General features: G+C 42.4%; 1 protein-coding gene across 17 annotated transcripts in view; it reads right to left on the bottom strand.

Moving 5' to 3' along the window:
- Positions 1–14,988, bottom strand: part of GOLM1 (golgi membrane protein 1) — a 56,948-nt gene that overhangs the window by 10,924 nt on the left and 31,036 nt on the right. For all 17 annotated transcript variants that reach the window (XM_084834173.1, XM_084834165.1, XM_084834180.1 and 14 more), the window contains 3 exons: positions 7,828–7,882; positions 5,503–5,605; positions 2,564–2,702 (listed from right to left, as the gene is read on the bottom strand). In XM_084834173.1, the coding sequence (XP_084690299.1) occupies positions 2,564–2,702; positions 5,503–5,605; positions 7,828–7,882 (297 nt within the window). The remainder of the gene's footprint in view (positions 1–2,563; positions 2,703–5,502; positions 5,606–7,827; positions 7,883–14,988) is intronic.

Here is a 14,988-nt window from a genome sequence, read left to right as displayed (position 1 = left end):
CTTACCAGGAAAAAAACCTATTTTCTGTAATTTGTGCCTGATAAAAATCACTGTCCCTCTTTTGGGGTGCCTTGTTACAATATTTAGTATGCATTGCTGGAGTTGTCATTAAGGGTACAGCTCCTTCCCTTGTCTCTCTCATATTTAAACAAAAAAGTTGCTTATCTACAATGCACATGTACATAAATGCACATGTATAAACATAAGGGTTGTATCCAATTGTGTCCATCCATTGATCGAAGGCTCATCGATCCAGTGGAGGTTTCTTTGAGCAGGGGTGTGTGTGGGGGGGGATATTCACAACTTCCCTCTTCCCCTTTTCTTCTGGAGCCCAGGTGCTGCCTTCCATATTGTTCCAAAGCGTCCCCAAACCCTCAAGAGCAGATTTGAGGGGAAGGAAGAAGGGGTTGCCGAGGAAGGGGGAGTCAGCGAAAATAGCCTTCCCCTCTGTTACTGCTCATGGAGCCTCCACTGGGTCATAGAGCCTTCCATCACTGCATACCATGCAGGGCACAGCCTGTCATTTCACTCGCTATGCTTCTTAAGTTTATTTTTAACTCATCATAACAATTACATTTTTCTAGTATATCTTCAATAGAGCAAACAGTATCCATGCTTTTAAACCAGTGGAAGACAGATGATTCCAGAGTTAATTAATACAACATACAAGAGGTGAAGTATCTTACAGCAATGGATAACAGTGTCTGTGGGGGTGCTTGGACAATGGCCCTTGGTATGAGAATAAAGATGTTACAGGCATGACCCTATTTTAGTCGGTGAAATGTTGGAAGACATGTAATAGCAACTTGCCTTGTCACCTGCAGTGAAAATGATAATTTACCCAGGCAACAAAGCCATACACAAACTAGGATTTTTTGGTCCCAAAAGAACTGGATGTATGTAGGCATGTGTAGGCAAGAAAGCAATTAAAGTTCGTGAGAATTAGTTATTTTTCTAGATGTTTTCAAAGCTGTGCAAGAGGGCACCTCATTCCTTCCTGCCACTGCTAACAAGCCTTTGTGTACTATCTGCCATTGGTGCTGCTCCAACAGTGGTTCCTGTCCTCCCACCCACCCAGCGGTATAGTGCTAAATTTTGAAGTGCAGGCGCTCATCATGACACTCCCCACAACCATGCCTCTAAAGAGAGTCCAAAAATACAGGCAACTGTATTGACTCATATCAACAAACCAGTTCTAGCAATTTTCATGTTCCCAAGATATTCTGTAACACGAATGGGTTTTAATTCCCCATTCAAGAATAAGCCACCCAAAATAGTTTGCATTACGAGGAACAATATATTGTTGCTGGGAAAATTCATTTCTGCCCGGCTACTGTGGGGATTGCAGCTGGGCTCAGAGGGAAAAGGGCATTCTCGGGGAGGTGGGGGTGGCAGATGTCGTCAGCATCCCTGCTAATAAAAAAAAAATGCTGACGCTGCATCCCTATAAGCCCTGGCTCCACTACACCACTGCTCCCACTGTTGCATGACCCAGTAATGCCAATAGGACCAGCAGATGCCTGTACAATATTATACTGCAGTGTTCCTCACTGCAAGGCCCAAGGGCTTCTGGTGGGTTCCACTCACCTCAAGTGTAGCTCTCTGCCCCCACCCCCCTTTCCCTCCCCATAGCTTTGCTTTGGTGTTTGCTTCAGCGGTGGGCTGATTGCTGTGATATGCGCTAGCAGAGGAGGCTTTTGGGGCTGGGCAGTCAAGAGAACAGGAAAATGCAGGAGCAGCCAATCAGCTGTGGTAAGGAAGAGCCCAAGAGGCAAAGAGGAATGTGACTGGCTAGCTGCAGTGGTGCACAGTGCAGCCACTGGAGGTAGAGGGGAAATTGAATGCATGGGTGAGAGAGCGAAAGCAACATGGGCGTGTGTTGGGAGATTTTGAAGCATTGAGTAGAGCAGAGCGCGCTCTCAGTGTTGAGAAAAAGATGTCCCGATCCAAACACCAAGTGAACCTGTTGGAATTTGTCTGCCTAGTAACTGGAGGGGGATGGGGAGGAGAGACCCAAAATGGCCTCAGTTCAAGTACTATGTACCTACCTGGCTCGCTACCTGACTTAAGAGGATGGGAGACCTGCCCCCCCACCCCCGGAAAGGCCCTTAAGTGGCCTTGATGGCAGACTGTGGAAACAAAGTAGCTTCTGCTTGTAAAAGAGCAAAGATCACTGCTATACTGATTTTTGCTGCAAATACAAAAACAAATAGGATCCTCCGTTTCTGAGGGATAGGCCTGCACTTCAGTTACAGTGGTATAATGACTATATCTTACCCAGTGCATTGGACTGGGGCCTTACAGTACTCCTGAACATAGATGAGCATGCAGAAATTCAAACAAGTTGAGATCTGAGGCAGCAGCAAACAGAAAGAATATGCATGCAAAAAGTGGAGATGAGAAGCATCTTGGTTCACCGGCCATCACCTTTTTCCTATGATTGACCATCGGCAATTATAGTTGTTGACCCTGGTATTCTGAATGATGAGCTGAATCAGCTCGACCTGGCTCAACTACTGTTTATGAAAAAATTACCCCTCTGAAAAGAAATTTAAAATCTTACTTGATAATTTTTCTCCGATATATCTGTAATGCCTTTCTTCTCTTTTTCTTGTGGCGTCTCACTGCCTTTTTGGGATATTTTTTCTATCCTTTCTTCACATTGTTCGTTTAGTTCTTTCATTTGACTGATACACTGGTTCCTTGAACCAAACAACAGAATACAGTTAGTTGTTCAAATGTGTCCTTTTGAACACAGAAGACAACTTGTAATCCATCACGCTAGTAACGCACAACTTGTAATGCACAACTTGTAATCCATCACGCTAGTCTGCAGTAATGGTCAAGTGTTAAACTAGGACCAAGGAGACCCAGATTCAAATCCCTACCCAGCCATGAAGTTCACTGGGTGACCTTGGGCCAATTACTTCATAAAGTTTTTGTGAAGATAAAAATCGGGTGGGAAGAACTATGTGTACTTTCATCAGCTCATTGAAGAAAATTTCGATACCATCGACCAAGGTATCCTTCTGGATAGGTTGTCTGGGTTGGGAGTAGGAGGCACTGCACTACAGTGGTTCCGCTCCTACTTGGATGGCCGATCCCAGAAGGTGGTGCTGGGGGATTACTGCTCTGTGCCATGGCAACTGTGCCATGGGGTTCCACAGGGCTCTATTCTATCCCCCATGCTGTTTAACATCTACATGAAACCGCTGGGGGAGGTTATCCGGAGGTGTGGGCTGAGGTGCCATCAATATGCAGATGACACCCAGCTCTACCTCTCTTTCTCATCAAAACCAGGTGAAGCTGTTCTGAACCAGTGCCTGGGCACGGTAATGGACTGGATGAGGGCTAATAAACTGAAACTCAATCCAGACAAGACGGAGGTACTGTGAATGGGTGGTTCATCTGCCCAGCTAGGTGATATTCAACCTGTTCTGGAGGGGGTTGCACTCCCCCTAAAGGATCAGGTTCGTAGTTTGGGGGTGCTCTTGGATCCAAAACTGTCACTTGAGGCACAGGTGAACTCAGTGGCACGGAGCATTTTTTATCAGCTTAGGCTGGTATACCAACTACGCCCTTATCTGGACAGAGATAGCCTTACTACAGTTATCCATGCTCTGATAACTTCTCGTCTGGATTACTGCAATGCGTTATACGTGGGGCTGCCTTTGAAAACGGTCCGGAAACTTCAGCTGGTCCAAAATAGGGCAGCAAGATTGTTAACAGGGACTGGCCTGCGAGCTCATATTACGCCAGTACTTTTCCAGCTGCACTGGCTGCCAGTCCATTTCCGGGCCCGATTCCAAGTGCTGGTGTTAACATTCAAAGCTCTTAACGGCTTGGGGCCAGGTTACCTGAAGGATCGCCTCCTCCCATATGTGCCTGCCCAGACCTTAAGATCATCAGCAGCAGCCCTTCTCCGTGAGCCCCTGCCAAAGGAAGTGAGGCGGGTGGCTACTAGGAGGAGGGCTTTTTCTGCTGTGGCACCCCGGCTCTGGAATGAGCTCCCTAGTGAGGTTCGCCTGGCGCCTACATTGTATTCCTTTCGGCGCCAGGTGAAGACCTTTTTATTTTCCCAGGCATTTTAGCATTTTAGCTTTCTAAATTTTTATCTTTGCTGTTTTAAATCTGTATTTTAAACTCCTGCACTGCTGCTAGGTTTTATTGTGGTTGTATTGTTATATTGGGGTTTTAATGTTCTGTATATCTTAAATTGTTTTATTGTATGTTGCTTGGATTTAATTTTTGTGAACCGCCCAGAGAGCTTCGGCTATTGGGCGGTATAGAAATGAAATGAAATAAAAAAAAAAGGCAGGATATAAATGTTATAAACAAATAAGCCAGACAAAGCAGACCAGCTACATATTGTGGCCTACCAGATATTTGATAACCTCCCTGTTTTTGCAGTCCTGGAGAGATTAGCAAGAACAAGAAGTTTATTGAACCATTGGTGGGCTGCTATACATGGCTAGGAGACTGCCTTTGGCTCCTACAGTCACATGTGCAGGCCTACTTTAACCAACAAGAATAACCCCTTTAAAAAGTACATTTGTTCTCTCTTGGACTTAATGTTTCTACTTTTGCACTCACCTTTCAAATTTTAAAGTTGTAGGTAAGGTCATATAGAAATATCCCTAAGTTTAATGACAACTCATATAAGCCCCTTGCAGTTTTGATTTGTAGGTAGGTGGAGTACCATAACTAAATGCCTGAATTCATGAGCCAATAATGCAGGTGATCAACAGCACAATCCTATAAATGTCTACTAAGCAGTAAGCCCCATTGACTTCAATAGGAGTTACTCCCAGTTAAATACGTATAGGATTGCAGTCTTAGGTCAGGATACAACAGGGGCATTCCGCATGCAGCCAGCTCCCACCGGTCCAGGTGTGCCCATGGCCCCTACCACAGGTGGCTATGATGTAGCACTTCCAAAGAGACACGTCCAAAAAGAGCAGAAACACTTGTTTCTGGAAAGGAAGCGACCTGCCCCTTCCAGAAATGAGTGTTTCTGCTCATTTCGGGGCTCTCCCCCAGAAGTGCTACATCGCGGCTGCAAGTGGTAGGGGCTGCGAATGCACTGAGGCCAGCAGAGCTGGCAGCGTGCACACTGGGGCTGGCGGAACCAGCTGTGCGCAGAAGGCCGCTGTTGGATCCTGACCGGTGTCCCGTTGACTTCAGTATAGGTAATGTATTCAGATTCAAGCTTAAAATGAACAGCCTGGCTTAGGGCCATAGTAGGAGAAATCCAATGTCGTGCAAATGAACGTCTGCTTGTGTGATGGGATCTTCTCCTCCTCTTCTCCCTTCTTCCTGCCCCCTCAAAGTCAGGTCCAGAGTATCCCACAACCCTCTGGAGCAGATTCTGAGGGCACGCAGGAGTGAGGGGTAATTGTCCTCATTCCCCTGATGGAAGCAGTTCCATCAACAGGAAAACTGAATATGATACCCCCTGCCCCTATTACCTATAATACACACATCCAACTTGTGCAAACTTACATGTCATATGTAAATTTCTTCTGAAGGTTAGTCTGGTTTTTCTGAAACCTAAATACATCCAGTTGGAGCTTTCCATATTCCTTCTGCATCTCTTTCAAGTTTTCTGGGTCAAAATTAATGGTGATAATAATGTTATTAATATAGAAACAAAAAAACCCTATGATATTTTGGGGAGGGGAAAATATGTGTAAGGAGCGAGAAAGAATGTTCTTTCTTTCATCAAGAAGATTAATGATCCACAGCAACTACATTAAAACCCTACTTCTGTTCAGTCTATATGACCTATGCAAAACAACTGTGTTTACTCAAAAGTAAATCCTACTATCTTCAATGGGGCTTACTTCCTAGTGAGTGTGTTTAGGATAAACATAATTGGAAGGTACCAAGAGGCTATCTTTCCAACTCCCTGTTGCCAGGAGGAGTCTCTCCACCTGTCCCTACACAGATGTATCCAAACCAGATCATGCCGTAAGAAGAGTGCAGGTCCAAGGTTTTTTTTTTCTGTCTCTTTTGAAGCTTCTCCCTCAGAACATGCACTTGCCTTGCTTTCTTTTTTGGCACCAGAAAAATTGTTAATGGATGCTGAGAGAGTATTCATCAAATACACATTAAAGGACTATAAACTACTTTCCCCTCCATCACTCTCCCTTCAACAGAAGCTTTTAAGTATTTATATAGTCTTGGCTGCTTCTACTCTGAAATCCAGCAGCCTATGATTCAGCATTTCCTATTCCTATCAGTTCCTTCCCCATGCATTATGTGGATTTAAGATACTAATACACCTCTTGCAACTAACTTATTTTTAAGTCCTTCACAAATCAGTAATGTTTTTAACTTGGTAATTTTTATTACAGTCATCCATCTCTAGGCTTCTGATTAAATAAGAATTCTTATGTATATAGCATTTCCCTCACAGCTCATATTTTGAACCGCTACAGTAGAACTAAAATAAACTAGAACTAAACTGAGGGCCATACTGGATGAGATGTTACAGAACCATCTCTTAAATTTTTAAAAAGTAGCTATAGGGATTGGACTGCAACCTTGGTACTGCGGGAAGGGAGAAGGGTTAACCTGGTTTCCTCATGAATATCCACCCGCCCCACTCCCAAATCTGCTGTTTTCTCCCATTTTCTTCTAATAGGGCAAACAGCAGCTGGATCTAAATCAAGTCTCTCCACAGCTGCTTTGTACTTTAAAAAAATTAAAAGGAGATGGGTAATCCAGTCACAGATATCCAACATCTTGTCTAGGTTGGCCTCAAGGCTTTTTTTAAAACAGGTTTATTTAACCTACAATTAACCCATGGTTTGTTACCCTACGCAGGGGTTGTCTGATAGACAATCAAACCAAACCATGGTTTGTTTTCTCAATCCCTGGGTGGTTTCCCTCCTCCTTCACCTGCTCTCTCCCTGTATCCCAAATGCCTCTGCAGCTGGGATTTTTATTACTTTTGTCTGCTGTTTCCATAGCCTGGCAGAACAATCGAGGAACAACCCATGGTACTAGGTTCACATCTAACAGCAACCCATGGTTTAAACAACCCAGATTTTACAACCCAACAACAAACCAAGGATTCTCTTTCTGGGTTATTCATGGTCAACAAACCATGGTTTGTTAGCGTGGCTGGGTTTGCACATCACGACAACCCAGAATTCAACAACCCATGGGTTAAATAGAACATGGGCTAGCATTATGTGCATACCAGGTCAGTCTGTGATGTAGTTTGCACAACACACGTGGCATATGCTCGGGCATATACCATGACTGCCATTTTGATTGCAAAACCCCAAATTGGTGACTGCACCATGTCATCCAAACTCAGTCATCATGGGTTATTTGAAGGTTGAACAACCCTCTCTTAATCCACAATTTGCAGTAGACATTAAGCTAGGGTTGTTTAATGCTCGAATTACCCATGATGACTGGGTTCAGATGACACGGCACAACCCCCAATTGGCACAATCGGGATTGTGCAATGAAAATGGTGGCCGCACACGCTGCAGCTCATCATGGGTTAAATAACATCCCACAATGAGTTGGCCATGTCATGCGAACCATCCCTGTGTATCATTCTGCGTGGGGCCTACATTCTAAGGGTTGTATCCAAAGTTAGTCCTACTTAACTAAACCCAATGAAATGAATGGGCCTTCAATTAGGCTAATATTGGATACAACCGAGTAACAACTATAGCTGCTATCACACTCTCTTAATACTCTGGGATGGAAAAGTTATATAAATAGACATATAATGGGATGTAATGAGGAAAGGTTTAGAGATAAAAAACATATTTGTTATAAATACTGTGCTTTATCGAGTTTTACCTTGAAGATTCTGGATCAATCTATCACTTATTGTAATGTTATTCAACAGCATTTCCTGAAAAGAAAGAAAGAAATTAAGGGATTAAAAACAATGGGTTGGATCCAGACTTTAGTTATGACTTCAGTGGGCCTACTCCAAGTATGACCAAGTCTGAATCCAACCCTATGACTTTACATTTACTTTCTACATTATCCCAGCACTGTATAAATGTTAGGTAATCCTCATGAAAGAGGTGGGAATATTTCTTTATTTTTGCAGGTAAGGAAAATCAGAAGAACAAAGACTGTAGCTTAGTGAAGTGCCCAACACCATTGGTACACGAGCAGTCTGTATTAGAGTAACACCAAAACCTTGAGTAGATTTTGAAGAAAACAAACAGTGGGTTACTTCCTCACTTGATCCTCAAGTGACATATAAAACATCATCTAAAGGTAAAATAGCACAAGGATAAGTGTGGCATACATATATGGACAAATAGGACTGTTTCCACCAGTACTTTCTCCTATGGGTATGCCTTCCAGGAAACTATCTTGTTCCTTTTCCTTCTTTAGAGTATCCATCAACAATATGTGCATCTTCTTCAAACTATCTCAACTTAAGCACCAGGTTAAAAATTGCATGTGAAGTTTAAACACTTCTCACAAATAAATGTAAAACATCACCAAGATAGTTTGGGCCACTGGGGCCATTTGCTACAATCTCTACTGAACTCAAGGTAGTTAAATCTGCACAAAGGAAGGCAAATGGGAAAATCAGCAAATACAGAAAGCATATTGTATTAGTTCTCTTTTTATCCTCTCCTTAACCCCCCCCTAAATTCTACAGCAACCCCATGTTTATGTTAAAAAAAAAAAAAAAGTGGGGGGAAGAGATTTTATTATAGCTAGTGCTCAGATATCTGGTAACAAAACAGAACTGTCACTAGCTGTGTAGAAAATATCTTGCCCCAGCTGGCAGGCAGATGTTATAATATTGCCTGCTAGAAATTTTCCAGGGAAAGAGCATCTGTGAAAAATGATCTAGACAACCAATTTCAAATGTATAAACTACTTCATTGGGTAGAAGCAGCACACATGTGTCTGAGCCTGTGTATAACCATTTCTTATGATCTGGGCTGTGCTGGACTACTGTGCAAATGCAGGATTAGGTATCAGATGCAGAAACAGCATCCTGAGAATTAGATTTTTCATATTAAAAGCAGATTCCTAGTTTGCAAGCTACAGGGGGAAAAAAACCCTAAAAATGCATGAGTAGAGATGTAAAATTTCTGGAAATTTTGAAACCATGAGGAAAAAACTTTTTTCTGGGTGAGGGGGTTGGGGGGGGGGAATGGAAATTAGGGGGGAAATGAAAAATAAGCAGTACTTTTTTAGTGCTCTTTACACATCTAAAGTCACTTTGTTGCTTTAGGGTAGCCTTCTCCAACCTGGTACCCTCCAGATATTTTGAACTTTAACTCCCTTCAGCCTCAGGCAGCATGGCCAATGGTCAGGAATGCTGGGCATTGTAGTCCAAAACATCCGGAGGGCACCGTGTTAGGGAGGGCTGCTTTAGAAACATAAAGCAGCCTTTATGTTCCTAGAGTTATAGTATGTATAACTTGGTTTGGTCATAAAATTATCATTATACTTAAAAGCTTTTAAACATAAACTCATTTAGTAAATTTGTAATTATCTGAATAAGCTATATTTTTAAATTTAATATACCAAACATGATAATTTTATGAGCAAACCAAGTTATACATAACATATTTAAGGTTCCTATTTAATGTCTGACCAGAGGAAACATCAACAAGTAGTCCCTGAAACACCTGAATCGTCCTGGAAGCCAGAAGAAGCAGGAAGAAATGGAGGCAGAAGAAGACTGGTGTACGGCATCTGTTCCTATTTTTAAGGAAGTTTAGGGAAATCTGATCTGAAGGAAAAACTTCACTGAGATTTCATTTAGTTGGGAAAGACTCAGCTTAGGAATGGTAAGCAGCCCTCTTTAAGAACATTTAAGCAATCTCAACTTATTACTTGAAGAGTGACATTTTATTCACTTTTATGAATAATTTCCGTTAATGAACATCTTATTTTTTTGTCCATTTTGAACAGTGGTCGCTAGTGGTAGTGGCAATCCCATGCCTACACCATAGGAACCAGGCTACTGAGTTTCTTTTAAGTAGAGAGGGTTTATTCTAGTGGCAGCAGTGAACAGGTTTTATAGCTGCGGCTACATTTCTTAGTGGTGAGGTCTAATTGAGAATGTTACTAAAAACTGTGGCAGTGAATTCTATAAACCCAAGCCTCAAAGAAATTTTTAAAAAAAGAAAAAGAAACACAGGTGGGATAACTCACATGCTGTTCCATTGCATCTGATGACAGTGGTAGTATAACCTAAAGTGTTTTTCTCACATGTTTCTCACCGGGGAAAAACTGGGGAGTTCCGAATTTTTCCAGGCCTGCACATCTCTATGCATGAGTAATACGTGGTGAAATCTCAGAATGTAAATGGGGCCTAGGCAGAACTGCCAGTGATTGTGAAACTTGGATTCAGGGCCCTTTGGTTCTACTACTACATACCATGTATTTGAGACTAAATGAAACATACAAAAAGGAGTGGACAACATTTTTTAAATTCTTGTGAACTGGGAGCTGAAAATAGTCTCCATACCAGTCAGGGGCAGGAGAAATCAGTATCAGTGCTGGTCACATCACTCCCTGATTTATCGAAGACCACAGAATCTGGTGTTCCTTATCTACATTATCCCAATTGTCTGGAAATGGTTGGGAATGGATTTATGCTTGAAGAACCAAAAACCCATTAACCTACATCTTTTGGTTTGATATGGCATTGCTTTTCCATTCTTGTTACTGGCCTAAATATTTCAATGTTTCTCCAAAATAGACAACACATTCTTCTATTTCTCAAAAAATAAAGGGAAGGATACAGTCAGCCAGCCCAAAGATTAGCATAAGCTTATCAAGGAAAGGTGGAACACATGCTGCATTGGAACCTAAAGAGGAAATCCTCTTTTACCCAGAGCAAGATCCAGTGGTGCCCTTGCACAGGTAGCCAGATCCACCCATCCCAGTGAGCGTGCGGCCAGCTCTACTGTGCATGCAGCCCCTACCATTGGCAATCATGATATAGCGTTTCCAGGGGCAAGCCCCCAAAATGACCAGAAACACTAATTTCTGGAAGGAGCACAACCTGTCCCTTCCAGAAATTAGCATTTCCACTCATTTCGGGGCTTGTCCCTGGAAGCACTACATCACGGCCACCAGTGGTAGGGGCCACAGACACACTGGGACAGGTGGATCTGGCTGCACCTGCAAGGGCACAATTGGATCCTGTCCCCTGTCTTCAACCCAACTTACAGTGTTTGGTTTTGTTCTCTCATAAACTTCCACTACTCCTACTTGATATATTTTCTCTTGCCTCATAGGATTTTTATTTAAAACACTTGCATACCCCCTTTCCACAAATCCAATTCAGTTTACAATTGTTAAAAGACCAAAATAAACACAAAACAACTATGCTGCCACCACACACAAGACACACCACACGCAAAACAGAAAATATCACCATCCAATGATTTCCAGGTCATGGGAACTTTTTTTCTGTCAGCCACATACCCATCACGAGCCACATGCCAGCAGTGGCCAGAGCCAAATGCAGCCAGGCCAAACCCTTCTCTCCCCCCTGACCCTTCCTCCCTGCCTAGCAGACCTTGCCTGAGGTCTGAACTTGTTCACGTGCAGAGGACTAATTGCTCTGTCGATTTTGGCTCTCACCCTCCTACTTTCCCCGCCCCTTGCCAGAGTTCTGATCACTTGCAGACAGCATCCCCCCATTATCTATCATCCTGTCCATTTTGGCTTTTCATCTTTTTTTCTTTGCTGCCCTACTCCTTCTCTACTCCTGGGCTAACTCCACCTGCATGAAATTAGGCCAACCCAAGCTACAGGTTTCCCATCCCTGCAATAACTGGAATAGAAATGCCTTACAACCCTTCTTAAAAGTGTCCAAAGAGGCTGTAATCTCATTCCAGGGGGTGGGAGGAGGAGAGGAAATCATTCCACTGCCTTGAGTCCAGCACTATGAAGGCCCTGCTCCTAGCAGATGAGGTTCTCATCTCCTTTACAGTGATGTGTTATGATCTGCACTGGCTGCCAGTCCATTTCCAGCACAAATTCAAAGGGCTGGTATTAACTTACAAAGTCCTAAATGGCTTGGGGTAAGGTTACCTGAAGGAACGTCTCCTTCAATATATAACTGCCTGGACCCTAATATCATCCTCAGAGGCCCTTCTCCAGGTGCCCCCATCAAATGAGGTAAGGTGAGTGGCTACTAGGGCCTTTTCAGTGGTGGCACCCCAGTTGTGGAATGACCTCCCCAGAGAGGCTCACATGGCACCTACATTGTGGTCTTTTGGGCACCAGGTAAAGACCGTTTTATTTTCCCAAGCTTTTAGCCCTTCAGTTTTAACAATTATGTTAGTGCATTTTTAGATCTTTGCACTGCTGCTGGATTTTATCTTGGCTGCTACTTTGGCTTTATTATGTTTAAAATGTATTGTTTTATATTACATTCTATGATGTTATTGTATTTTATGGTTTTAAGCTTTGTCTTGTAAACCACCCAGACAGCTTCAGCTAATGGGTGGTATACAAATGTAATTAATAAATTCAGAAATGCGATGAAGGGCCTGATCTGATAAATATAGTTGGCATGAGGGAGACATACTTCAAGTGGTCTTGAAAGTATATGAATCCCTGACCATGAAAGATTCTAAAAACTTAAACCAGCACGCTGGCAGCCAGTGTAGATATAACACAGGCTGAATATGTTTATGCCTCCCAGTATTCAAAGGATAGAGGTAGCCATATTTGGCACTAGCTGAAACTTCCAAGTCATCTTCAAGGTCAGCTTCAAATATGGTAGCCAAGCTAGTAAGTTGCAAAAACATAAATCGGTGAAGCAAGATCTTCTTTGTCCAAGAAAAGCAGTGCTGGGTACAGAAGCATTCCAAGACTCTGTGCCTATTCAGAATGATGAGAGATCAGTCTGAGAATCACAATTGCTGGCAAGCCAGCCCACTCCAGGTCCTGAGGGTGACTCTACCAGAATCTTGGGATTTAAGCCAAGCCTGAGGCTGAAGCCAAAGTGAACAACCAGTTTAGATTTTTTTTTTTTTTTACAGTTAATTGGAATTGAACTGAACCCTCTTGGAACCTGAGCTGAACCCCTAAACATAAAAACAATGTGGATACATAAACAGATTAACATTGTCTATAACAATCTTCAGACAAAGCAACTGTTCTGAAAATTATTAAGGCAGACCCTGCAACTCACTTTGTTTTGCAAAGCAATTCAGTATTCTTTCTTCGTTCATTATTCACAGCCGACTCGACGCTCTTGCGCACTTGTGAAAGACCAGGGAGTTTAAAAAACACACAACAAATACAACCGATTTGCATACTCCCGAAGCACCGGAATAAAAGTGGAGAACAAGTAATGGTCCTTCTGAAGTGCTGTTTGGGCATCGGTGGCAGGGCAGTCACTGGTGAGGCAGGCTGGATTGCGAAGAGCATGATGGGCTTTTTTTTGCTGCTCTTGCCAAGCAGCTCTGTGGCTGCTTGGGACAAGGTACAGTGCCGGGTTTGGCCATCACAACAAGCCACCCTGAGAACAAGTTACCCTCAACAACTCTGCTACAAGTCATGGGTTCTTAGGATGGCTTGTTCAGGAAAAAAAAACACCATGCTGAATCACCTGCGCTGGGTTCAGATGTCACAGTAAGCCATGCTGAATCTAACAAGGCTCACAACCCACCATGGCTTACTGTGATGTGCAAACCCAGTCACTCAGTGGGATTAGTTCCTCCACTGTAAGACAGAAACATCAGCAGTGCCTTCTCCCAAAGGGCTTTATAAGGATGAATCTGACAAAGAAATGTTGCTAGATATCCTCAACCTTAGGGATAGAAAAGGGTATAGTTTTTAAATTGTAATAATTAGGTGAGCTTGTCCTAGATTTCCACTGTGAACATACTTCCCTGATTGCATTTTTACTTTGAGTTTGGTAGCATGTCAGACTTATTTTATATATTAACAGGACACTAAATGGGCCTCTAAAAAGCCAACTATAGTCTTGTAAAATTATGAATAATCTATTCCAGACCTTGATATTTTGATTGCTTCTGGAAAAAAATTTCAAAATTATATATCGAAATGTATTTGGAATAAAGAACAGCCCATTCAGCTGTTTTCTTCCTACATCTTGTAGAAGCTATACAGTCTTCTACCCAATAAAATCATTTTTAATTTTTAAAATTTCAACAGACTGAAGGTCTCTGAATTAAGAGTAAGAAATCAAACAACTTCCCTTGAAATCACTTACTATAAAATCAGTGGCCCAGTTCAGACATCATAGCCAAACCAAGGTTTGGATGCCAAAGCTATGCCTTAAGCTTGCGTGACCCCTCCTCCCCTCATGCATTTTAATTCCGCAAACCACCAGTCTGTAAGGAATCGCAAACCACCAGTCTGTAAGGAAAAGCATCATAGCTTGTAAAAGAGTAGGGAGGGGGAGAAAGAAACAACATGAACCCAAGGCATGGTCCCAGTGACCAAGCCATGATATGGGGTTGACGTGTGAAACAGGCCAAAGTCTTCTCTGAGGGATATATATTAGTTCAGCTCAGCTCTTAAGAATCACCAGCAATCTCATTTTTAAACTTCACAGCAAGCTCCTAAGGAACTTAAGGAATAATCTGATACACTAAAGAAGAGCAATCTACTAAATGCACTAAAGTAGCTATGTTAATGTTTGATTAAAGGCATTGGAAACCTTTCACTATATTTTTATATTATGAACTAACACCATTGCTGTCCAGATTTTTTAAAAAATCTCAATAGTCACTGAGCCAACGATGCATACTCCACTTGAGAGTATTTGTGGGCTATGGTTTGGAGTAAACAAGTTCTGAAAGGGATTTCAATCCTTCAACCTACAACCAAAGAAGAAACGTAAAGTTCCACAAACCAAGTAACCTAAAAGTAGATTGTGACTGATTCTACTTTACCCCAAATTCATCACACTCATTCTGGTTTATATAGCTAGCTTTTTTAGCATACTAAAATAGCTTCAATTCAGCAAGGTAATTTGGAGCA

Source organism: Heloderma suspectum, chromosome 2, assembly GCF_057233095.1.
Source record: "Heloderma suspectum isolate Gila_16-S chromosome 2, 16-S_ref, whole genome shotgun sequence".
NCBI lineage: Eukaryota > Metazoa > Chordata > Lepidosauria > Squamata > Helodermatidae > Heloderma > Heloderma suspectum.
Note: the sequence above shows the minus strand (reverse complement) of the source record. Positions and strands in the feature narration are given on the sequence as shown.